A 27,200-nucleotide genomic window follows, 5' to 3' on the forward strand; every position below is an offset into this window, starting at 1 on the left:
TTCCTCACCTTGCTTCAATGGTTCCAGCTGTCTTGACCCGGGTCTGTCCCTGCTGAGGTCAGATGGATAAAACTACGACAACAATAACACAGGCTTCACGGAGACAGAAGAAGGTGCATGAATGAATACCCTTACTTTGGATAGACAGAAGAAAAATGTTCTCTTTCCTCTTCTTAAGAGCCAGTTGAGTGCTTGAGCCAAGCATGGGGATGACATATGTTGCCAGACGTGGTAATAATCTGTGGTAGTAGATTTTATTTACGAAAGCAGCCGGTCCTCAGAATTTGGAAAATACGCTTGTCATTTGTAAGACTCTAGTGCAAGTGTAAAAAATGATGTGTTATTCCATCTTTTTTCCAGAGCCCACTCTAATGTCTCCTCCACTTTAACCCCTAATGTTTCCATCTGATGTACATGCAACTTCATGAGCCAAATAGGAAGGTTTTATAGATGTGTTTGGCATTATTTTTAATTTCTCTTCACATACACGTTATTACTGCCCACTTTCATGAAACAGTTTATTCACCATAACATATATTTTAATGAAAGCCATATTTTGGGGGCACATGAATCTGTCCAAGAACAAGCGACTAAATCACCTGTCAATCTGTTGTCGAGCTCCTGCTCAAATAGGTCTTCTTTGGCAAATAAATTGGAAATGCCATGTTTGTTTCCAAGTAGACATAAGGCGGCAATGACTTGTAGAAAAGACACCAATGAGAAGTTCACAGAGGCACCTGAATTGCCTCAGGGTTGTTAATCCAGATATAGTATTATTTATCGTTACTGGAAACTGGGGTAAAGCAGGAGATGGGAAGGCAGGATATTAAGTCAACTGGTAATCCCAAATAATTTCCCATGATGCACACTGTACGTACACATTCTGCATTCCTGCCATCATTTCTAGCTTTCACTAATGCTGTCTCAAGGTCGCACAAGTGGCAAATCTTGTTTAAATGACTAACGGACACGATCCGATGAAATTACTTAGGATTCTATTGACTGCTTTCAGAGTGATTCAGTTATGACCCGACAAGGTGTCTCACAACCAACCAGAAAGTCACTGCAAGTCCAACATGCCACTGGACAAGTCTACTTTGAGGCCCACCACACCTCCAAAGTAACACTTCCAATCACCGGACTCAGTATCTTCCTCCAATAACTAGCTACCAGAATCCTTTTTTCTTTTGTGTTTCTCATCTCTGTGAATGGCACTGCATCAATCCAATTTCCCAAACCAGAAATCCAGAGATAAGGCTGGATTTGCCTGAGGGCGTGAGAAGAAGCAGGAGCAACTGATAAAGGCTAATTATCCTTAGCATGGTAAGCTCTTCAATCTGTGTACTTGTGTTCATACTCAAGGCCATCACCTAACTCAGGAATCTATCGGTAACTCTCTGAGACCCTGTGCCAGCCTCGCAGATCCCCTATTCTCCACTGTAGGGCCAGAGGGACTGTCACCCACTGCAAATCCAGACACATCCTCTGTTTACAAACCTTTCATTTGACACCTACTGATCATATGATAAAATCAAAATGTGTACTGAAAATAAAATGGTGGATTGAAATCCTCATGATCTGGCCCTTGTTTATTTTCCAGTCTCATTTCTTATTATCCTCTCCCTTCACTCTGTGTTCCAGAAACAGTAATTATTTGCAATAGTTCTCTGACCACACCATTGTACTTTTCTCTCTTACCTACATTCTTCTATATTTCCCACTTTGTCTAGATGCTTCCAATCCCTTTTCCCTGGCCTGCCTTTTCCATTTTGTCCTTGGCGTTCTAGCTTGGAAATCATCTTCTCCAGGAATCTTCCCTCTGAGGGCTGGTTAAGTGCCTCAGCAAACTATTTGCCATGTACCATATGGCACCCATTGGAGCCCCCCCCCCCTTCACTCGCACAGGGTCCTCAGAGTCCCCTCCCCCCCCCCCCCCCCCCCACCGTATCTACCTGCCTAAGAGCCTGAGGGTCAACAGTGTGATGAGTTCAGAGTCAGCCCTGCCCTGTGGTTCTGTGGAGACTAATTTACTCGGTGTCTCTTTCACCGCCTCCAACACTTACTCTCATTCAGGGCTGTGTATTTTCACCAAAGGCTTCCCAGAGAACTAGACTGACATCATCATTGCAGTCACCCACCAGATATAACAATCTAAGATTTTATGACTACAAAGACAACACGGTATCCTTTAGGCCCAGAAACAGTGTTTCCCACAAGCCTCAGTCAAGAAGTATTTTATAAGGACAGAAAATGATATTCTAGCTTGCATAGGGCAATCTGCTTTGTCAGATATGAGCACATGGTATTTGGACATTTTTCAAATTGTATGTTAACACAGTTCTGGAAGGTTCTCTGAATGAGGGACAGGCATTTCAAGACCAAACTTGAAAACGTTTCCCCATGGTGCTCTGAAGAACCATCTTTGTTTACGACAGTACATCCTCAGAATGGACTGAGGCCTGGTCAGCTTTGAGAAGTTTTTGAGTCGTGGCCCATGAATGAGAATATATGTTCTTTTACACTACTGTATCCAATAATTAATTTAAAAAGTGCGTATCATACACAGATGTTAAGTAAAGGTTCTCTTTTGCTAGCTAAGCGATCATACATTTCTCTTTCTTTCTTTTTTTTGTTCCTGGAACTCGGAATCACAAACCACAGACAGACCTTGCAAACAGATCTAAGTTTTATGTGATATTTTCTGGCTTTAAGTAATTAAAATCAACTAAAGCTACTGATGTTGCATATTATTATTATTTAATAAAAGACTAATGGGGGCAGAGGAAGCAATTACTGATTCACTACAAACTTTTTTTTTTTCTTTTCAGATCATTCTCCATTCACGCGTAACTCTTTTTCCAAATACATCTTTGCTTATGGCCATCCTTGCTCTTTATTTTCATGAATTATTAGTCCAGCAGATACTCCATGTAAGTGGTAAAAATTTATCAACCAAACTTAACTGCGCATTTTCTCTTTTTAATTCTAGTCCAACATTTTAACATCTCTTTAATTTCAGACCATGATCATGGTAAGTGTTTTCCTATGGTTTACACATTCCTTCAACAACTATTTCTTTTGAGTATCTACTTTATGCCAGATACTTTCCTAGATCCTGGTTATATAGAAGTGAGCAAACCACAATAAGATAAAAATCACTGCCCTCGCAGAGCACACATTCTAGTGGGTGAGTCATCAGATACAAAAGATAAACTATGTGCCATGTTGGATAACCGGAAGTCTAAGGAGGAAGTAGTATTTGACGGTAAAGCAGGGAAAGGATAGAAATGCTGGGGGCCACGTGCAATTTTAGAGAGAGGTCCTCCTCAATTTGGCCGTGAACCTTTTTTTTTTTTTCAACCTTTATTTATTTTTGGGACAGAGAGAGACACAGCATGAACGGGGGAGGGGCAGAGAGAGAGGGAGACACAGAATCAGAAACAGGCTCCAGGCTCTGAGCCATCAGCCCAGAGCCTGACGCGGGGCTCGAACTCCCGGACCGCGAGATCGTGACCTGGCTGAAGTCGGATGCTTAACTGACTGCACCACCCAGGCGCCCTGGCCGTGAACCTTTTAAAAAAACTCGTGAATGAGGCCGTCTGAAATTTCCCTTCCGTTTGCATTTGAACAACAGATTTGCAAAAATCAGTACCACACACAAGGTAATAAAGCTGTTAAAAGCTGTTTAAGAAATACACTCCTATCACTCTGGGGAAGCTACTTATAAAGGACACCCCATATTCATCTTAAAAACAAACAAACAAACAAAACCGTGCTTTAAATACTCTAAAAGGCACTGCTTTGTCATTAGCAAGTGGCAACTACTTTCTGCATAACACAGGAATGTAACTGCTTCTATGTAACAACCAAAGCAACTCACAGCCTTTCCCTTCACCAGCCCACTTTCGGTCTTGATGAGTGACCTTCTGCCTTGTTACATCTCAGCTCGCTTTAAATGCAAACTGCATAATCTAGGCACAAGCAAGGGAAGGTGAGAATACACCAAGAAACCCAAGTATAGATTTCACATTATTTAGAATCGAGCTAAAGCCACACAACAAAGACTCTACAACCTGGGAGGGTGAAGAAAATGAAAACGTTTCCAAAGGTATTTATTGAGACATAGTAAAGATGTACATATTTTTACAGGATTTTAATATTAATTTACATTTCTTTAAATTATGTAGGCCCCGATAATCTATACTTTACTAATACATAACAGAAACCCTTGAGCTGGACTGTGAGATTTCCAAAATGCCACCATAGTTGCGAGTCAAGATGCAACTTTGGTGCGTGATGCTTCAATTTGTTTCTGAAGGAAACACTGAACGCCATATTCACTGAGAAGATAGGCTCATCACAGACAAATTTGCTTAAAAGAACAAAGACAAAACAAAACCCAGCAACTTCAGACTGGAGCATGCTCTTCACGCTATTTTGAATCTTAGCTCACCAGAGACTAAGAAAAAAAAAAAAAAAGCACGTTTAGAGGGTTATCTACTTTTTGTGCGCCAAATGCATGGCTCTAAAATCTATTTTTTGCCTCGGAATTTGACTTACAAACTTTCGTAGGGGTGTAGTGACTTAATCTTGTATGCTATATTACTATAGTCAGGCCACCTGCTTTTCTATTTTTCAGGTGCAACCCAAGGTGGTTACCTTCCCTGGTGATAAACCAACTTGTGTACATGTAGTAGCCGAAAATTCCTTTCAGTGACCAAATTACTTTTCAAATTGGTTTACAGTAAGGCACAATAGTCCATGTCAACAGAAAGTGGGAATTTCCAAAAGGGGTTGTCCTTCCTGTTTGCTTGTTGGCTTATTTTTGTTTGTTTGTTTGTTTTTGTAGATCAGAAAGCTAGAGGATCTTCTGCTCCTAGCATAGGAAGGGCAGAGTTCTAGACTGAGCATGCTCAAAGTTGCATGACACGCTGCGAGCTCGGCCACATTGGCTTGTGCCATTATTGTGCCAAACTGTTCTCTGTCAACCTAGCTTCTAGGTTTTATGCTTGCAGTCTCTTCTGAACACACTATCAGGGGAGAAGATGTGTGTGGGGAACAGCACTAGGTGATGTAATTGGTGACCCTCCCTTTGCCCTGTGAAGGGGTATTCCTCTCTGTACCTGCTGGTTTAGCAGCATCAGAAGCCTTGCTTGTTTGATATGGAAAAAGAATGAAAAATCTAGGTATAATGCCGCAATTCTATCATTTAAAGAAACTGGCGACAAAGATAATTTCGTTTTATTCACAGTAATAAATATTTAAAGTTTTAGTGCACAAAACATAATTATTGATAGCCAGTGCAGCTCTTTGATTTTTTTAAACTGCTATTTTCAAGCTAAAGGCCAATATAAATGTAAGATTATTATTAGTATTATTATCATTGTCATTATTATTAAAAGTCTTGCAACCTTACTTTATCTGCACCAGTACCTGGAGCAGAGAGAGCCAAAAGTTACAAAATTTAAAGAATATGTTGAAGGTTCGCATGATGAAATCACAGCCTTACAATCTGCAACATTGGATCTCAAGCTCTTTGTGCCCGATGGAAGTATGGCCTTGGCATTCAGTAAAGAAATACGGGTTTATAGCCTGCAAAATGAAACCACATTTCCATAGTGAATGCTGCGATCAGTGTGCAAAGCACTGATCTCTGGGAGCCACCGAAGCGATCACGGACCAGCCTCTGGTTAGGGGCGCTGCCTACGGACTGGACTCCTGGTTCCACATTATGATATTTTAAACACAGAACTACAGGTGCACACCCCATTCAAACATTCCTAGATCTTGAAGTCTTAAATTCCCACAAGGGAAATCATGTCATACGAAATGACAGGAGAACCTGTATCGTGTTCCTAACGTGGGCTACACACCATGAAAAAACAAAACAAAACACATGCACACACGGCGATGACAGGTTCTCCTTGCAATGAATGCAGGTCATTGTGCAGAAACGGTGCAGACAGAAATGAAGGCGCAGGGGTCTCTAAGGGAGAGAAACTGGACTGACGCATTAAGACAGAGAACCAGATACTACTTCACTGCTGCAATTTCGGTCTTGCTCCCAAGATCTGGCTCACTTGCCAATTTATTTTATGATGATATTCTAGGTAAAATTTTCATCGATTCACTCCTTCCTTTAGAAACCATCTGGGCATTCGCCTTCCGCCACGGAAGACCTTTCGTTTTTGCCACGGCATCAGGAATGAATGCACTTAGCTTGACGTCAAGCCATAGTTCGCTCGACGTGAATTCTAAGCCATGTTCACGGCTTCTCCTAAGAAAGTTTGGGTACTATTTGCTTATGATTTTAATGAGACTATTTTCCTCTACACGACTTACACATATCGGAAGGTCAAACTCAAAATAATGTTAAGTAGTCATGAATATGGCTCTTAGTTTCCTCCAGGAGAACTGTAGAAAGGGTACTCGAGACTTCAACATACATTTCACGTTCTAAGTAAAGGTCCCACAGTCTTTCTCAAACCTTCTGCTTACGGTTGGATGCACAAGTAGTTGCCTCATATAATTACTGGAATTATTAAGAACCCAAATAAAACACAAGCTTTCTTTTATTATCATTGTTTTCTTATTGCAACAAATACTCAGTTTCTTGCTGATGCAGTATTAAGCTTTTGATAGCTTGAATTTTAAATTTGGTCATCTTAAGAATGATCACAAAGGTTTTTTTTTTTTTTCATTATCTACAGATTTTAACCAAAGTTACATTGTAACACACAAACGCTGTCTTGTCTTTAAGGCACAACACATCAGTATGAACATTCTGTTTGCCAAACTTAAAAAAGAGACATTTCAGACTCCCATTTCCACCCCCCGCTTACCCCCTTCCCCCCCCAACAAATGAAAGAAAAATTGCATCCACTTTCAAAGTCAGCTGCTAATAAAGTCACAGTAAATTATTTTCATCAATAATTTACACAAATTACAGGTCTAGATAGGATTGTCCTTATACAGTCTGAGTGCATTCCAATTCAGATTTTCTGGGCTAGGTAGGCTAAAGTCAGATTCAAACCTCAGGGCTGAGAAGATCTCCCATTTTGAGGAATGTTGTTGAGCACCACCTTGTCGGACGGAGCACATGTTGGTACTTTGCCAGGGTAAGAGTTCTTTGCTAAAGCTGTTAATTCCAGTTAGGACTTGTTCGGTGTGTACCAGCAACCTCCACAGATTTTTTTTTTTTTTTTAAACATTAAAGTGTTGTAAATATAAGACCATAGAGCTTCCTTTCTGTAGCACTAAAGTTTAACTTCCATTCAGCAATCTGAATTCTTCATTCTGGAACTGTCATTCCAAATATGATTTCATCCTTTAAGACAATTTATATGTGTAAAAGCCAGAGGCATTGAATCACACATAAAAATTCAGTGTACTTGAAATATATATATATAAAAAAAAAATGGATCTCCAGCTAGAGAACACAGTTACAAATACTCTAATTCCAGTGCTTGATGTAGAGCCAAGAGGTCTGAGTGACTTGAAATCCTCCAAAAGGGCATGTTGTGCTGTGTGTTGACAGAGGGAGGTACGGGGGAGAGAAGGGAAAGGAATGGAGAGAAATCGTAACTATTGTCTCAACGAAGCAACAGTAGACACAGAAACGTGTGGTTCACCCACATTCAAGGGAGGCATGATTGTATTTGAAGGCTTGGTAACATCAGTATCATACTGTCTTCAAATAAGAGAGAAATAGATCTGAACTGGATTTGAATATTTGTAAAAGCAAATACTGAAATTTCTAAAGTGGTTTAGTATTTATTCTGGAACGTATCATTACCAAGATTAGCATCTGGGGGTGCAAGCTGAGCATCAAAATCCTCCCTGGCTGAGGGGACGCGATTTTTAACCACAACACTCCTTAGGGCTCCCCTCTCAGTTAGAAACAAAATTTTGACAATGACACACTTCCTAAGTCCCAGGCTTTTTATCTATTTGAGAGGAAGAGGGTGAATTCTTTTGTATGTAAAAAATAATTTGAAGCTGGACTACGTAAGGTAGAAAACAATGCAGGGATAATCAATCTTCTTCCTTGTCTCAGGTAAGTAATAACTTAAGCCGGTAGCATTGACTTAACTTACTTCATGGTGTGGGACTGAGAGAAATTTCGCACTCCGGCATCCATTCACAATAGGAGCGATATGTACCCGAAGGAACAATGGGCTCTTGTGGGGAAAAATATGCTTAGACATTACAATGGTTTGTGGCTCTCCAAAGATATACCAGGATACGGTATATGTATGGTAAATTTCATGACAAAATGTGATTAGAAAAAAAAATGTTGAAAAATTCGCCATTATGGACAATAATGAAAACAAAGAAATAATGCACTATAGCAATTAACAAAGTCAAGCATTACTTGTAATTTTGGGCTGATGGCACCTTATAGAATATATATGCATGGAATATATATCTATATATACAATGGAAATAAATATATCCATATATATAAAACAGGGAAAATATTTTAGTATAAAAGTTAAACATTCAACTAATAATCACTATTGTTATAATTCTTTGCTGTCCAGTATGGTAGCCACCAACCCTATGTGTCTAGTGAACACTTGAAATATGGCAAGTCCTGTCCAAAATGCATACTGAATTTCAAAGACTTAGAATACAAACATCACATTAGTAATTATTACATTTGTTAGGTGTCGAGTCAGTAATATTTTACGCATAGTGGGCTAAAGTATATTACTAAAATTAATTCTACCTGTCTCTTTTTACTTTTCTTTTTTTTTAAATGCAGCTTCCAGAAAACTGAAAAGTACAATAATGGCTCACATTATATATTCCTATGGGGGAGTGCAGTTATATGTTCTTAAACTTTCAACTTTCTGCTAAAATTTGCAAAACAAAGCATGTTTCTAGGTCCAATGAAAGCACAGCTATTCACGTAAAGTAACATTTTGTTTTTCCATTCAGCTCAGATCTATTTATAGTAACGACATAGTACTTAGTACTTTGTATTTCTGCGCATGCGGTAACAGCCACATCCAAAGAAAAGCATGCATCCTGGATACTAGAGGAACCAGCCACCTGTGTTTCAAAACAGAGCTGTAAGCCTTCACCATCACCAAAACTGCACCTACATAAACAACCATTTGGAAGTAGCATTCTAACCCAGGTTCTCATCCACTTGGAGTCAGGCCTTTTTCCCCTGAAGTTTCAGGTGTAAAGCAGAGGGGAGGACAACTGTTGGGTCACATCCTGTTTTTCACACCACGGGCAAACGGTGTAGACTCTCTACATTTTCATTTTCAAAGGCATATAACATTCCTGGTTTGGAAAAGCGAATTTTATTAGCCCTGACCTAGACAGATGTGAATTTCGCGTAAGCTGCAAGAGTTGCAAAATGTGTGCGGCAGTGGCTGCATTGACTACTTGTTGTGTGTTAATTCTGGTGCCAACATGAAAAATCGAAACAAGATGGACTCAGGCCATTGACAAACTCCAGAAGTTATTTCAACTGTGTGCAACGAGGGGGATTCTATGTAGCAGTCCACACTGAAAGTGGTGTTTCTTGAGGCTGCATCCCTGGCCTTCTACAGAACGTCCTGGGGGGGGGGGTGGGCAGGGTGTGGTCTGGGGTCACTGACACGGCTAATTGAGACCGAGAGCTCTGCGGGCGTCAGAGCCTGCACCAACTCTCTCAAGGTTATGGAAAAGCAGGAGATTTTTCAATTACGGCTTCCAATACTTGACCAAACCTTCTAAAGTAGAAGCTCCTTCTTCACTTTGCTTGATTTGAATGATCTACAAACATAAATCACGTTTTTTATCTTTCTAGTATAGCTATAAATTTTCTTAAGCCCTCTCCCTCCTGTTTTTCGAAAAGAGACATCAGGTGAACACAGCAGCACATACAAGTGTTTCAGTGAAGGCTTTATTCGATGATGATTTGAGGTCTCCTCAGGATAAGGACAACATTCTTTTTATGTAAAACAAGATAAGCCAATGTGTTGCTGTTTAAAAACAGCAGTTATCATTTTGCTTTATTTTATGAATTCTATGATTTTTATCCTGGCCAGATGATAGATATTTTGCGGTCATTCAGTAAAGGAAGCATTAGATCTCAGTGTTGTTTCGACTGATGGTTTGGTGTCTAGGACCAATCTTGGAATCACTCCTCTTTTGATCTTTTGACCACTTAATGATCTTTTGATAATTTCATGGTTTTTAACTGCCTTAGTTTCTTCTTCAGAAATATGGGCCAGATGAAAGGGCTTATTTAAATACCTAGGGCCTATGAGGTCTCCTGAATATGTTCAACGCCAGCTGCTTGGCTGCAATCACACACTGACATCTCACTAAAACAGACAACATTCTTCTAGACGATACGAGGCATACTGCCTCTGAGTCTCTATGACAAGTTGGCACCAAAGGATCTGAATAATGCACGTCATTCCAATAGCCTTTATTAATTTCGCTAGCATGGTTTTTCTTCAGCTATTAAAAATAGCCTCAGCATTTATCACCACAGAACACGCTTACTACAAGGCGTTCACCAGGACCATAGGGCATAAAAGCTGGGTGAGCAAAAAGGGAAGAACTGAGTCACTCATGTGATTTCTATGGAGCTCATTAAACTTATCAGGTGGACCTTCGTGTTTAAAAATGGTTCCCCTCCCCCCCATCTTTCTTAAAGATCACTGGATCTGTGTGCATGACGCACGCACGTAAATAAACCTGACTGAATTTTCCTACATTTCTATCAAATTTCAGGCAAAAAATGCTAGACTCCAAATGGTTTATTTGAATGTAAGTATCGACCTTCTCATGCTCTTTACTGCTTTGCATCTATAAATTTAGATCATTTGTCAAGCTGCCACTGGGCCAAACTACAGGAATGCAAACACAAAAGCTTGCATTAGAAGTTATCACACCAACATTGTTTGAGACAGGTTACCTTTTTTGCTGCCTGTTCTTCTTCTACACCATCCCCAATTACAACATATACTACTTTTCTGCCAAACCTTTGCATTATTCGTTCAAAGCAACTTTCTTTCCCTGGAAGATAAATGAGATAAAGTTCAGAGTGAAGTTACCTGGTTAGCGGCATGTTCTTCGTCTCGGCCATCTCCAATCACAACATAAGTTATGTTAGTGCCAAACCTGGACACTATACGCTCAAAACAGCTTTCCTTGCCTGAAAAACAATGCACTGCTTATTCTTCCAGCCACTGCATTCATTAACCTAAAGATTCATAAAGTGTTAGGTTAATTTCTCTCGAACATCAATCACTTAAACTAGCTTGCAACCTCTGGGTTTACGAAATCAACCAATATGTTTGAATAATGTCAGTCTTCACTTGAGACAGATTATTAAACAAATGTGTCTCACACTCCACAAAAGCCAGTAGGGTTAAGCATCTGGCCCAGAGAAAATGTCAGCGTCTTGTACATGAGTAAGAGAATTCTGGAACAACTTTGATAAGCAACTGTGAGTTTTAATATCTATTTGTTTAACCCTGCGGATCAATTGTGTCTCGTCTGAGCAGTATAGACAAGTTGGCTAAAAACAGAATTGTAAAAAAAAACTGAAGGCTGATCTGTAAGGAAAGAGGAAATACTAAGATGTAAATTTACCTTGATAAAAAAGATAAAAAAAAAACTCCCTTCTTCAAGTGGCTAGGAGCTAGTCTGTTCAGATTACTTGTACCAAGGTGCTGTCTGGGCCACAGCACTGGTGACACCCGTCTCCTCTGATTGCACTATGAGAATAACACCGTGGAATTTCTACACGTTCTTCATTTTACAACACTGCCATAATCCTCTGAATTTCATTCCCAGAATGTTCATGCAGTCATGGCTATTTTTGCATTTTTTTTTCTTAATCTGATAGTTCAGAACTCCAAAAAATACTAGCTTAAAGGGAAAAATAAGAATGATTGTGGTTTTTTTTTTTTTTCAGATTAAATATAAGGAACAATTTGACCAATAAAAAAGAATATTATCCTTCCTAGAAGAAATGTTTATGCTGGTGTCAAATTATTTGATTTGCCAGAATGGAAGACAAAGTGTGATACATTAATCCTGCGGCGTAAATACATACATTTATGTAAGAAGTGAATGGGATTGGTATCAGGGTTCTGAACTGTATGTAGTGCCGTGACAATGTGGAATTGACATCATGAAGGCTTGGCTCTCTTTAACTATCCTCCTGGAACAGCTGCAAATGGGGGCTCTTTCTGCCTGTGCCAATATCAAAACTCGGCGAGACCCAGGGCAGGTTATTTTTGGTAGGGGATTTTAGGATTCTGAACTCTTGTCAAGGTGCCAGACCCTAAGTCTGTTGACCTTCAGGGTGCATTAGACAACCTGTTTCCCCAGTCATTTCCTTGACAGACAGTGGAATACAGGAGCTGTTTTCTTTTAACTCTTTCAGGACAGCAGAAGTCAGGAAGTTCTGTTTTTGAAAGATGCTTAGAGACTTGGTCTGTGAAAGGCAGTTAAAACTCCAAGATGGCTCCGCAGAGAGATATTAAGCAAATGAACAAGGCTGGAGTTCTTTGGTTACTGATTGAACATTTTTGGAAATGTGTATTTCTAGCCATTCGTGGGTTATAATTCATGAAATTGTTATTTTTTTTTTCTGAAGTGTAGGATCCTACTCAATCCATCCGGCACTCCCCTGTAATGTCAAAAGAGTATTTTATCTTAGATCTAGATTACTGCATCTGCAAAGAGGCAATTAAGATATTTAAGATATTAAATCATTAAGGTATTAAATGCCATGGCTAAAGACACTGTCTAGTATTTAGAAAACACGTGTTGTCCTGAAGTGTAAATACAAACACATAAGTAAGCAAATAGAATTGTCCAGATACTGAATTCAGAATTTCACTGGGCAACAGTTTTCATAAAATTTGCACACATACATTGGGTTTCAGGGTACTTTGTTATTTGCACTCCATTCAAATTTGCTTGATAATTTAATAGCAAAACTCATGGAAGAGGGAATCATGCAGACAGACATATTAAGGAAATCCCCCAAAACCCAGCTGTGAGCACATTCCACACAGAGTTGGAAGTAATTGTCTTACCTATTTTAGTTGCACTGTAAATATTCTCAATGGGGAAAGCACCTCCTAAACTATAGAGTAGAACCTTCGCGAGAGCTGGGATCAGTTGGGTTGTCGTTACCAAGACATTTACGCAGTTACTCCTAAGATAGGGAGGAAATATGCATAGTTGTTTTCCAATACTAAATAATTTCGAATGGCACAGATTTTAAACTGTCACTGTGGTCTTTCAATTCCATAATAAATGGGTCCTGATAAGCTAACCTTTAAACATCAACAGTTATTTATGGAGTGCCTGCTATCTGGAAGGTACCATGATAGGTGCGAGGAATACATCCCCAAATGGGGGAAGTGGAAGAAAATGGGCAAAACGAAGTCATGGATGAATGATGTTTTTGTCCCCCTCCCCTGCCCCCCACATCCCAGAGATACAGGAGAGACACAATAGACACCTGCAATATGAAATATGTTCTATAATAAGGATCTCCTCAGGCTCCTGTGGAACCTCAGAGAAGAATACCTACCTCAGCCAGTGGCAATCATGGGAAGGTTATCAGAGGGATGGCTTAGCTCTAAGTTTTACAAGTATCCAGATGAGGTAATTTTTTAGGGTGGTAAGACTCTATGTCTCAGGGTTTTCAGAGCCTGGAAAAGTAGTGGACATAGGCAGAAAGAAGGTAATGGGATGGGTAAAAGTAGTTTTTGGATTTTGTGCAAGAAATAGCCCAGTGTCCCAGTCAAGGGGCTGACAGATGGGGATTCTGGAGAAGAATGAGAGGGCCCTTATTTAGTCCAGAAGACGTGACTCTCTGAATCTCCTTTCCAACAACAACATAGGGTTGCATTTAATGGACCCAGTTTTAATCCATCTATACAGGCCTTCCTCTTTGAAAGTAACAATCTTCCATTTTACAATTTACAGTGGTTTCTTTCACAGTCATGTTGCAGGGAGATAAAGGAAACACCAAGAGAGTGGGAACTGTGAGGCAGAGATCTGGAAAGAATGGACTGTGGTCCTTCCTTCTGGATTATGGGAAAATTGAGCCATCCTGCCTTGAGGGGCTTACACCACACACATGAAACTGGGACTCGGATTGCCTTTCTCTACTGGTATTTTGTAGCAGGAGCCTTAAATACGTATTAGTAAGGGCCCCTAGAATTCTCTGGATTGATTGTCAGAAGCCTGGTTTCAACAGTAAGTCAGAAGAGCAAGCTGAGTGTCAACTCTTCATGGGTATGTATATACTGAGTCCCCAGTACACTTAATATCATGCTTTATATTCTTTAGACATATCCTGTATAAAGAAAACCTACATTTTATTCAAAAACAATTATAAAATCTTTATAATGACAGCCTTTTAAACATTTCCATTTGTAAATTATTTCCAGAGGTACCCTGATCTTGTAACAGAAGCTCTAACTCCTGGAGACAAATGATGAGATTATCACTTATATGGGCTAAAGAAACAAAGCCTTCGAGAGGCAGAACTTTAATAAGCACCACCAATGCAATCCTTAATTTTGCCGATGAGGAAATAAAGACCTGAAAAGTGATTTGCCTGCCTATCATCAGAAAGAAACTCCCCAAATAATGGCAGATTATCAGGCATAATCCACAAACACGTCACTGGATCGAAATAATATTGGGAAATCTAGCTTTGCCACTTACACCGTGTGATAATTGGAGTTATATCATTTCTTTTTTAAATGGCATACGTTGCACACATTTATAAATTACAGATTTATAAGTGGCAAACACTGCATATATTTATATCCAATTTATAATGCATTGTAACTTTCAATTCCAAACATTGCATATATTTATATATGGCATGTATATACTTGTGCGAAATATGAACAAACATAAAGAACGTGAACAGGCGAACAGCATCAATTATTTAGCCATCCAGAGATGGTAACTGGTTTCTCCATTTTGTGTGTTTACTTTCAGAATTTCTATTTGTGTACAGGTTTTTTTTTTTCTCATTAGTACCATACTTCATATATATCTAAGTTTTTATTCTACTTTTTTCACTCATTTATATCGTGAGCCTATTCATTTATGTCATATTGTCTACTAGTCCTCTTTTCCTAACAAGACAGAATGTGTGAAGACTGTATGTGGCTCCAACATAATTCTTTAAAGTGAGGCTCACTCAGTCACTGGTTTTGATTTCTAAATATTGTAAATAATGCTGCCTTACACAGAAAAATTTCCTACACATTTGAGTACGTCCTTTGACTATACTCACAGGGGAGGAATTAGAGCTGGAGGGGGCAACCTCTGCTAAAGACTCTGATATATAATTCTGCCATTTTGTAAAAGCCTCTGTTTTTCTGATATCCTAGAAATTCTGTAAAAAAAATTACCAATATGGTCATCCCTGTGGATAGCTTAGCAAATTTCACGTCATTTAAATCTTCAATGTGTAATGACTTATTTTTCCCCTCCTTTTCCTTGTTAATATTTTTATTTCTGAAAATCACATACCCATATAGTTGCTTTAAGGCCATGCATTTACTAATAATCTCTCTATATTATGGATAGCACACATATAATCTACACAACAAGGTAATAGCCTTGGTTTTTAACTATCTAGAACTCTTTTAGAAATAATGAAAGCCATTGACCACCTCCGCAGGGAAATGCACATGCCCCTACATTTTGCACACGATTTCAGGGACTTAGGAGGCCTTACATCCCAGCCTCCTTGACCCTTCATCCCCATATCACCAGTTACAGAGATCACAAGGCAGCAAGTCCCATTTTAAAACAGCTTCAACTGTGGGACAATTCTTCCTTACACAGACCTAGAACCTTCCTTCCTAGGATTCCTACTCATCCCTCCCAATTCTCTCCTTTACAGACCAAAGAGAGATGTTTATTTTTGGCCTAACTGCTCAAACAATTGACATCGGTAATCGTGTTCCATGTAGGACTCTTCTTCAAACTAAACTCCTTGGTTCCTCCCTCCAACTGTTCCTTTTATGTGGTTTCCACAGCCAAAAACCCTTCTGGACACTTTGCTGGTCCAACAAGATGTTTCAAATATGTCTGAGCGCCTGCTGGAATGTGGTGCCCAGAACTAAAGCAAAGTACTCTGTTCTGGCTTTCCCAGCCTGACCCAGGACACTACGGCTCCCTTCCCGCCCCATTTATCCTTCCCACCATCGATGTGGTTGCTGCCGGTGTTGCGGCTAGAAGCCACGTGCAGGATTTCAGGCACACACATTTACTTCCATGCTCTAATCCGGGACTCTCCTTTTACCCTGCCAAGGCTTTCTGTATCCTGGTTCCATCAGTCCACATAGTCTTTCTCTGCATGTGTGCTACTTACAGGTTTGCTAAGCATGCTTCTACTTGCCCACCTAACTCAGAAGTAAAATGAGGGAACAGGATGGTGCGAAGATTCATCCCCACCTCAACTAGCTATCACTTTCCAGGTTTATATTATTTTATTAGGTAGCATTTATGGCACACGCCATACCCATGTAGTCAGAAGTCTATTCAGGTCTATTGCCTGTACCAGTAAGTCAGTATTTCTCTGTTTAGCTCAAACAACACAAGGGTTACAAGTTCTTCAAAGAGGCTTGTCTTACTATTTTGCTGCATTTAAATCACGTATATTATCTATAATGGCCTAAGACACTTTAAAATACGCACTCTGTGGGTAAACTACATGCTCCTGTTTGATTGCGAGTCACATGACCTTCCTGTGGCGACTGCCAGTAGTTATGCAGAAAGAAGGGTAAAGAGAAAGGATCTCCTGGCTATTCTGAGAAGCATCAACTCCCAGCTGCCACCCCCCATACACCTCCCCCTCAACGTACATTGAAAATACTAGATTCACTACATTCTTAGGTTCCTTCAAACTCTAAAATACTCTAGGAATTAAAAAAAAATGATGCATATTACACTATTAAAACTATATCTTGAATATAATAAATATAGAAACTGCAACAATACCACTTACCTAGTACTAATAATCGATAATGATTTAAGTGCATTTGTTAGCCAGGAGTCTGTCAGACCTTCAATCTCTGCCCTCAACTGCAACCATGCGTCTCTCTTGGCAGGGCCAAGGAGTCCTGCAACGATGAAAAGCAAGGTAGAATCAACAGATGAAAAGTTTTCAGGAAAACCTAGTTTAGCCTCCCTTCTGTCCAGTATAGATAACATCGGAAGCCGAGAGAGACTGACTTAGATCAATACTGATCCTTCGTTTCAGAACTAATTACTCCTTCACCCAACAAACATTTACTAAACAACTCAGGTTTCAGGTACTGGGCCCCAAACTGGGGATGTAACAGTGAAAAAGTGGGTCTCGGTCTCTGTACTCACTGAACCTAGAATCTGGCACGGTGGGCACCCACCACCTGAGGAGCTGCGACAGTTCCCGTGCCTGGGTCCCACTCCAAAAGACAGTGATAGAATAGAGCTGGAGAAGAAGGTGGGGCTTCACCAGTCTAGGGATTCAAACTTCAAACACTCTGGCTATCTGAACATGCTTCACTTCTTAATAATCACAATCATTACCACTTTTAACCAGCAATGAGGACATTATCCTACGTTGCCAAGTAGTACCGAAGCTATCACAAATACTCTGTTTTTAAAAAAGGCAAGAACTGCGCTTGAAATTCGGAAGCATACGACACGGTTATAAACAATGGTTAAAGCTGCACTAATGTTGGGGTAAGAGAAGAAGCAGGCATGCTATCTCTTTTATTTCAAAAGCCCTTGTTTTTATGAAAAAAATAAGATCATGCAATCCACCAGAAATAAGTTTCTTATTTAAATTGTATTTCAGGGCATCAGGAGCACATACACAGGTAGATGATTTTTTTAAAATTTTTGTTAATGTTTATTTATTATTGAGAGACAGAGAGAGAAGAGCACGAGCATGGGAGGGGCAGAGAGAGGGGGAGACACAATCTGAAGGAGGCTCCAGGCTACGAGCTGTCAGCACAGAGTCTGACGCGGGGGCTTGAACTCACGAACCGTGAGATCATGACCTAAGCCGAAGTTGGTCGCTTAACCAACTGAGCTACCCAGGCGCCCCAGGTGGAGGATTTTTTAAATCAAAATTTCTATTTTTTAGCAACTCATTTGTCCTTATTTCAATATAGCGATGCTAACAGATTAGCACAGAAAAATGGACTTACATGTCACCAAACTTTTAAAGCTATAATACTATTTATTACTCATCTTGTTCATTTTTAAATGATTTTAGTATTACCCTTCACGAGGGAAACAATGTCACGTCTGCATGATAAAACTTAGTTCAGATTTCTCAAAGGAATTATTTCAAAATTAAGCATATTGCCCACAATTGATGTGAAAGAGAACACCTGTTTCTTTGATTTTACTAAAGTGTCCTACATAGAGCTTTAGAGGGAATTAGGAAACCGGAATTGTCTGCTCAGGACCCTGGACAAGTCAGAAGTCTGCCGGGCCTATTTCTCACCGGGAAATGAAGATCTCTCATTTCTGTTTTTTTTTAATGTTTATTTATTTTGAGAGAGAGAAAGAGAAACAGAGCACAAGTGGGGGAGAGGCAGAGAGAGAAAGACACAGAATCCGAAGCAGGTTCAGGCTCTGAGCTGTCAGCATAGAGCCCCACGCTGGGCTCGAACTCACGAGCCATGAGATCGTGACCTGAGCTGAAGGTGGACGCTTAACTGACTTGAGCTACCCAGGAGCCCCGCAGATCTCTCGTTTCTAAGATCCTTTTTGGTTCTAACAACAACAATAATAACGTGAGTATTGATTATGGTTCTACATGTTTTCTTTGTTCTCTTGTAGCTACTGAGTATCTACTAAGCACCTAGGGCTAGCTGGACACTGGGGATACATGATGAACAGAAAACACAGCCCTGCCCTCATGACATGCGTGGTGTGTGTAATAATATATACTAGAGATGAAAATGTTACTTACTGTTGTGTATTGTATTCTATGATGTGTATATAAATACACATTTGTATAGTATGCATAAGTATATATAGCTTATCATTCAGTATTAGATTCTGATTTAAACTCCTCAACCATCCGTCCTTTAAAAAGAGAAAGAGAGAGAGAGAGAGAGAGAGAGAGAGAGACAGAGAGAGACAGAGAGACAGAAAACCCTGGGAGAAAAAATTTATATGACTTCATAGCTAATCTTAGAATCTTGCTGACCTACAACTGATCGTAATAATAGAAATAATTATGGTTTATTTTACCAAGAAGAACATCCAAGATTTTAGTTTTGAGGTCATGAGTTGTAATATCACCCATATATATGAATGAAAATAAAATGGCTTAGATATAACCCACAGAGTATCTGAACATTTAAAGACCATGATGGGGTGCCTGGATGGCTCATTCGCTTAAACATCCGACTCTTGATTTCGGCTCAGGTGTTGATCTCAGGGTTCATGGGTTCGAGCCCCATGTTGGGCTCTGTACTGACAGTGTGGAGACTGGGATTCTCTCTCTCTCTATGTCTCTCTGACCTCCCCCACTCATACTCACTCTCTCTTTCTCTCTCAAAATAAATGAATAAACTAAAAAAAAAAAACATGATAATCACATTTAATACTATACATGGGAAAGATACACTGTCAGATAACGTGCAATTACAAAATATAGACTTAAGTCTTTGAAATGACATAAAGCACTGTTGATATTTATTTCTAAAAGAATTCCAGAAAGGTAATGATGACTAACAACTGTGCTCTAATGGCTGGGGGCCCTCGCTTCTAGACAGGTCTTCCCGCTGCCTCAATCGCTTCCTCTGTCTGGTTTACACTAACAATGTCTGCTGATGAGGGGTAAGCGAAATGCCCTGCTGTAAATCTTAACCAAGTATCTGGGCCCAAAGAATTCCCAGTTCTTTTGGCAGAGATGCACATTTTATCTTGCACTTACATTTTTTTTTTTCTGCTACCAACTCTAAGGGACTTAGAATTCTGACAGAGTAGTTCAGCATGAGCGCTTGGTAATTTACCTTAGAGTAGGATAGCCTCTAATACGGAACACGGCACTACAGTTCAAACCCTACCTCTGTCTACAGTAGCTTTATTAGAGTTAAAGAGCCGCACATACCTCCAACATTGTTCTTGTAGGTGTTGTATAATTCTTTTACTCTTCTGTAACGAAAAGCCAACTTCCTCATCCAGTCAACCCCTCCTCTTACACCTGTTGGCAAACAAAGGTTTGCACTACTTGCAGCTGCATGGAAGCCATCAGTTGCAAAACTGTAGGTACTGTAACACCCAAAATACATTAAAAAGAAATAAAAGAAATAATTACATGTGCAAAACTCCGCAGCCGAATTTCTGTAGGAAATAGCATACTGAAAGGCATGGCTTACCTTAAGTCTTGCCCATTATCATCAGAGGAAACATCATCTATGTGAACTTGATCACACTCCTGTTAAAAACATTGGAAAAGTTATTTGTTTTTCAAACGATGTCTGTATGGTGTTGGAGGGTCTTCCAGCTTTCCATTTGGCCAGGCTATGGCCAGAAGGTGGCAGCATTTGCCCATCCATCCCACTGCCGGCCTGGGGAAATGGCATCATTTCTATTCTAAGCCCAGAAGAGTGCCATAAAAACAGGTCTGAAAACATATGCCCTGTAGGTTTCTTTAGAGCCGTTTAAAATTTTTTAATCTTAAAATTATGGATAAGCAATTACCTTTGAGTCTCTACAGGAATGACTGCTGTTCACTTCCAGCCATCTCTGTTGTGCATACTTAAGTATGGGAATAACGCTGATCTGAAGATACACAGAATTCGTTTGGTCTGAACCTCAGGTGGTTACTATTCTTTGGTATTTGTTGAGCAACAACAGAGGGGCCTGATGCTTATGGTGCCCTGTGAGACTTCTGTGACTTCCTGCCTTTTGCTGGGCCAGGGATACCATGAAAGAACCATGCTGATGTTATTTTAAAAGTCCTGGTCTCTCAACGCAGAAAAAAGCTAATAACCACACAAGTCGACGTTTTCTTTTTTTTTTTCACTTTTGTTCAAGTTTTGAAATCTTTAAGCTGAAAACAATACTTAGAAACAAAGGGGAAATAATGAAGATTTACCATCTCCAATGTGCTACAAATTCAGAGGAAAGTAAACTTGAGGTACATATACCCATATAATTGACCTGATCTAAGTTACGGTGTTCTCAGAACAAACGGTAACTTTTCTGGATAAGGATTAAATTCTTCTTTGCTGTTCTAAGAATCCTGTTCTCTCTTCAAATAATCTGAAAAGTTCCAGTGAAACAGCATGTGATCTGAAGGTGGAATCTGGCTAGGGCATTTAAAATACCGAGTACTTATGAAATTTAGGGTAGGTAAGTTTAGCCTTTTGGGCTCTTTTTCTCTACTCAAATTATTTCAGTCATATTCACAGATGCTGACTGTATACATGGTACTTACTATTCAAAATCAATTTTTAAAAATTATTAACTTTGACAATAAGATGCCATATCAAACAAGGGCTTTTCAGCTACCATTTATATTCATTATAGGACCTGGGAAGTGCCTGGTACTGAAATATTTATCATCTCCAGTTTTCTATACTGAATATGTTAGATCCTATTATCGTCTGGGGTGAACTAATTGACTCAGGCTTCTTTTAAAATATAAAATATAGGAGCGCCTGGGTGGCTCAGTTGGTTAAGCATCTGACTTTGGCTCAGATCATGACTTGTGGTTCGTGAGTTTGAGTCCTGCACTGGGCTCTGTGCTGACAGCTCAGAGCCTGGGGCCTGCTTCGGATTCTGTCTCCTTCCCTACCCCTCCCCAACTCATGCTCTGTCTCTCCGTCTCTCTCTCTCTCAAAAAATGAATAAACATTAAAAAATATATAAAATATAAGGTTAGCCCAATCAATACAACTTTAGTACATAACCTGAAAATCCGGGTAAATTGAAGGTTCATGTGATTTACATAAATTATGGGTTTAGGAATTTTTGAATAAATGTCTACCAATATTCATGGGTAAGGAAGGGCTCCAAAATGTTAACCTGACCAGAAGCTCCCTGAGAAGGGTGTTTGGGTCACCTGGATATACCCCCATTTAAGGCACAATTTGGCACACAGTAATCACTCAGCAACTCTTGGTTGGCTAAATGGCAGATGTCCAGACAAATGACAGTTGCTGACAAAATTACCACAGTCATTTAAATTTTCTAAGACAATATTTCAATTATATTAAAAATAATATTCCAGATGCTATAAGGACTGTAAGAAGATATTTATACCAAGAGTGGAGGGGAGGAGAGAGACTGGGGTACAAACCAAGGCTGCAGGTGTCAGAATGGGATAGACTTTTGGAAAGGGTTTTTTTCCCCATTTTGACTGAGTATGGGTTGAAAAGAGTACAGCCCAGGGGCGCCTGGGTGGCTCGGTTGGTTGAGCGTCCGACTTCGGCTCAGGTCATGATCTCGCGGTCCGTGAGTTCGAGCCCCGCGTCGGGCTCTGTGCTGACCGCTCAGAGCCTGGAGCCTGTTTCCGATTCTGTGTCTCCCTCTCTCTCTGAGCCTCCCCTGTTCATGCTCTGTCTCTCTCTCTCTCTCTCAAAAATAAATAAACGTTAAAAAAAAAAGAAAAAAAAAGAAAAAAAAAGAAAAGAGTACAGCCCAAACTTTAACCGAAGGAGGCCTTATGCTTCCAGAAAAATCTTAGGGAAAAGTATAGGAAAAAGCAACAGTAGTGGCTATTGGATTGGGCTCTCAAGGAAAGGGTGGGGAGGTTTCATTATTAGCATGAAAATTGGAAATAAAGTTCTTCCAGAACAAGGAGGCAGCAAAATAGTTCTAAAGAAGACTTATTTTTTTATTTAGAGACGGTGACATTCTTGGTGAGTATGAAAAGTGTACTAAATCACTATCAAAATGGCATCATGTAAAGCTGCTCATTCTACTGAAATTGAGATCTTTCACCATGTAAAAATTTCCATCTGTCTTATAATAAACAGCAATAAATAAGTAAATATCCAAAAAAGTGGGGGAAATCCTTATGAATCACTCTTTTACTCCTAATTACTTAGAAGCTATTTCTATATTTCATACCTTCTCATCCTAATTTGTGGAGAAACTCCTCTGACATTTCAAGTATTAACTCACATGATTAATTTGTACATTTTACCCCAAGATTTATTTTTCACTCCTGAGGACATCAGTGTATCAAACTTACTGGACCATGAGCTCCATATTTGAAGTTATGTTTGAGATTTTTCCAAATGGAACTTCTCTTTAAATTTATGCCTAGTTAACTATGCTTGTTGACTCTGGACCCTTGCCTGAGGATTACAGTCCAGTGAAAGAAACCTGAACTTCAATCACTTACATTTTTAGAAAATTCTAAATAATTGTTCTTCAATTAGTTTTCACTCAGAGGAATTGTGCAAGGATCGTTTTGACCCAAACCTGAAATACTAAAAACAGTGTAATGCTTGGCTTCAACAAATTTCAGTCTAAAGACTCAAACATTTGTAATAATTCTGATGCTAATGTTAAATTCTTTATTTTTGTCTTACAAGGTGACCACAAAGTTGTCACTGATCTTTATCAGTCACAACCCGCACAGCAGTCTTCTCTCACTGTTGTGAAGCTGAACTCCCCGGTGCCTTCCTTTCTGGAAGTTATTCTAACTGAAATAACATTTTATTTCAACAGGGAGTGTTCTCTTCTTAGGAGGAGGAGGAGGAGGAGGAGGAGTACGATGAGCATTTGCCTTCTCTGCAGTTGGGCAGGATGTAGAGAAGTGTCTATTAGGATTTAAATTTGTATCTTTTAAAGAATTATGTGAGAGCAGCTGCCACTATATATGTTACAGTATCTACTGAAGGATTTGAGTCTCAAATTAGATTTCTGGGTTAAGAAAAGGAACCCTGAGAGGATAAATACACCAGGAAAAAAAAAAAAAAGGAAACTTAATAGGCGAATGATGGAGTTACTCTCTTGAGGAATTTGCCTCTTTGTTAGCAGAAGCAGAAATAGCTTAACACCAGTTATGTAGTCCATGATTATCTTTGCTTACAAGAGGTTTACTGAAATAAAAAATTGGGTGAGAGTAAAGTTGACTTTCAAAGTCAGATGCAGGAGGAGAGCGGATATATATGTAAGTGCACTGAACGATCTTAAAAGCTACTGTTCAGACGTTATTTGTTTTCATGCTTGTTTATAAGCCTTTGGGTCTCCTTGGGCACTTCATCTAGATGTACATGCATAGGGGTCATGGGTATGTCTGTGCACATGTATGAGAGTTTAATTAACTTATATGCAGACACTCAATCATTTCACTGATTAGGTACTTACTGTTGGACCCTAAGTTGTAGTGCTTGAGTCAAGTGGAATTTTTATCACATTTGAGAACATCACTAAAAAGCTATAATCAGAAGAGAAAGTCGATACCAGTATTTTCTCAGTTACTATTTTTACCAGAGATCCTGTCGGGTATTTTAAAAATATATTTTATATAGTATATAATCCAAAATAAAAATTCTTAAAGCACCATAGGTGACCACATGCTTCTGATATGCCAATATTCATGTCCAATGAGCTAGAAGTATTTGCAAATTCATCATATGTTACTTTCACTTTCTTACTTTAGTATTCTGTTAAAAGTTGGGTGGTAAATTTATTCCATCTGGCTTCTAGTGTGCCACTAAAAAGCTAAAAGGTTATTTATTCCATTTATTTCTAGTAAAAAATAATTAATGAAAGAAATAAAAACTCTAAAACTTGAATAAAACCACATAAAATTTCTTTTCTTTCTTTCTTTCTTTCTTTCTTTCTTTCTTTCTTTCTTTCTTTCTTTCTTTCCTTTTTTTGGGGGGGTTAAAAAGATGAATAATCTTAGAATTTTCTTTAAAAAATAAGACTCATCCATTTTAACCAACAGAAAAACAACCTAAAAGTTATCATCTTATATAAAAATTCAAGTTCCAAAGATTAAAACGTGTTTTCTATTATAATGGATATATAAAGTCATTCTGTATACTACACTACTAATAAGTAGCAGGATTAATTTAAATCAGGTTTTAGAGAGGTGATTATTTTTTCTTATTATCTAAAACTGGAAAACTTGCCTAGGAACACTGATCTTTCATATTGGCCATTAAAGAAAACAAATAAAACCTCTTTAAACAGACAGTAATTTTATTATCCAATAAAAACAGTGACTCACTGCAGAGAAAACAACACCAAAAAAAAAAAAAAAAATGATACTACCCAGATTTCCAACACATACATTTATGGGATATACTAAAACACAGAATTTTTACTCTTATGCCTCAAATGTAGCTAAAACTGGATTTAAGACCTTGTCAATTTTTAAAACTTATTTAAGACACTGAATAATTTAGCTTTTCTTTCTCACACACTTCTGCGAGGCGTGGGGGTAGAAATATGTGTTCTGGAGCCAGAGAGACTCCAGAGTTTCAAATCCCAGTTTTACCACTTAGCTGGCAGGTAACCTTAGACGTGATTTTTATGCTTGTGGACCCTACAGTTTCTCCTTGACAAAAACAATGTGATAAACATATTTATTTCAAAGAGTATTATTTCATTAATGGAAAATCCAATACAAAGTCTGTACTAGGGGTGTTTGGCCATAATCATCTCTCTTGCCATTTAGAATACGATTATAGACACTTTTATTTCGTTGTGAAACCATGAGATGAAATGTACATGTAAACATGTCACTTAAAAAATATTTCAGCGTAGTTGCATGTGACTGAGAAGTACTTCTGCTCAGTGCCCAATCTGTACAGTTAGTTCCAATTTGACCATCTGAATGCCTAATAACTTAGATCAGTAGCACCCAGATTATATACCTCGTTACAGTACTTATTCAGCTACCTTGAGGCTATCGGGGAGCGGGGGCGGGGGGGGGTGGGGGGGAGTCCTTTCATTTTGTTATTGTTGGTTTTACTCTCCCTTCGAGGTTGGGAATGAAAAGATAAATTAGAAAGAGAAAAAAATAAACGCAATGAAACCAGTCAGATGTGATATGTAAATAGCTCTAGCACCGTTTTATCCACATGGGGAGGAAATAAGGAACAATAACGTTGTCTAAAATTTGGCTTCAGGTGATCTACAAAACTTAATATCTATGGCTGTTGTCCAGCGATTAATGTGAACAGTAGCCTGGAAAAGCAAATGCTGATGGGGAGGGTATCAAATGGGTTGTATAGTATGAGACAGCAAAGCAGACAGACCTCCCCTTCTGAGATATTTTTGTTTTAAACATGTGCCAGTACATAGGTATAATTAATTAATGCAATTTAGCTTTTGTTTATATTTGTATATACATTTTCCTCTTGACAGAAACTTTTACTATTCTCTTGAGCTAATTTTTTTTTTTTTTTAGATTTCTTGAAGTTATCTGTGTGTATAGAAACCATCTAAACATTTTAACGGTTGGATACGACAGTTCCTACCTTTTTAAATTCTTACCTCTAAATCATTAAAAAATAAATGTGTATCAGCGAGATTAAAAATCATTTCCTCCATTCGGAGTCCAAGAGTTACAGCCATGGGGGGATCCTGAAAAGGAAAAATACATCCAATGAGGTAAAATTTCAGTGACTAGTTATTATCAAGAATATTTTAAGTGCATATTGTTGTGGGTGGTGGGGTGGGTAGACTATATGGATTTTTACCTAGGATCCAAAATATTTCCCAATTATCTAAAAAGGGTACCTTTCCAAAGGATAATCCAAGCCACACTAAATATACAGCTACATTTGTGAATTTACAGAAATTCATACACACGTGAAGACAACTTAGAATATATTTTCACGTACATCTATATGTATCTGAGGAGGAAGAAGGAAGCAAACTAGTTGATAGGACCCAGTTTACACATACTCCATGGAGAGTCTTTCGGAGAAAGATACCTGGATGGGGTACTGAAGAATGGAGCAGACTTGTACAGAAGAGGAAAGGACATCCCTCTAAGAATAACAGGTCATAAGTAGGAAAGGGAGAAAAATAGGACTTCCGGATGTCTGTAGGGCTGGAGCAGACACTGTTGTCTGAAGGTGGGCCAGGAAGAGTGGGTGACCCATGGTAAAACCACCCCTTAAATATCAATTGTGTTTGATCTACAATATAGATCAATATTTATTTGGATATGCATATGGTTTGGTCTAACCTGAATCTGACTA

General features: G+C 39.0%; 1 protein-coding gene across 12 annotated transcripts in view; it reads right to left on the reverse strand.

Moving 5' to 3' along the window:
- Window positions 1–6,858: 6,858 nt before the first annotated feature.
- EYA4 (EYA transcriptional coactivator and phosphatase 4) overlaps window positions 6,859–27,200 on the reverse strand; it is a 311,548-nt gene continuing 291,206 nt past the window's right edge. For 9 of the 12 annotated variants that reach the window (XM_015074333.3, XM_027056851.2, XM_053222227.1 and 6 more), the window contains 7 exons: window positions 26,488–26,577; window positions 20,397–20,455; window positions 20,129–20,289; window positions 17,018–17,132; window positions 13,065–13,186; window positions 10,928–11,028; window positions 6,859–7,523 (listed from right to left, as the gene is read on the reverse strand). In XM_015074333.3, coding sequence (XP_014929819.1) covers window positions 7,443–7,523; window positions 10,928–11,028; window positions 13,065–13,186; window positions 17,018–17,132; window positions 20,129–20,289; window positions 20,397–20,455; window positions 26,488–26,577 — 729 coding nt within the window. In that variant the 3' untranslated portion in view covers window positions 6,859–7,442. Of the gene's footprint in view, window positions 7,524–10,927; window positions 11,029–11,066; window positions 11,168–13,064; window positions 13,187–17,017; window positions 17,133–20,128; window positions 20,290–20,396; window positions 20,456–26,487; window positions 26,578–27,200 lie in introns of all 12 variants that reach the window. The other 3 variants (XM_053222229.1, XM_053222224.1, XM_053222221.1) reach the window with 1 other exon arrangement.

This window comes from Acinonyx jubatus, chromosome B2 (assembly GCF_027475565.1).
Source record: "Acinonyx jubatus isolate Ajub_Pintada_27869175 chromosome B2, VMU_Ajub_asm_v1.0, whole genome shotgun sequence".
Taxonomy (NCBI): Eukaryota; Metazoa; Chordata; class Mammalia; order Carnivora; family Felidae; genus Acinonyx; species Acinonyx jubatus.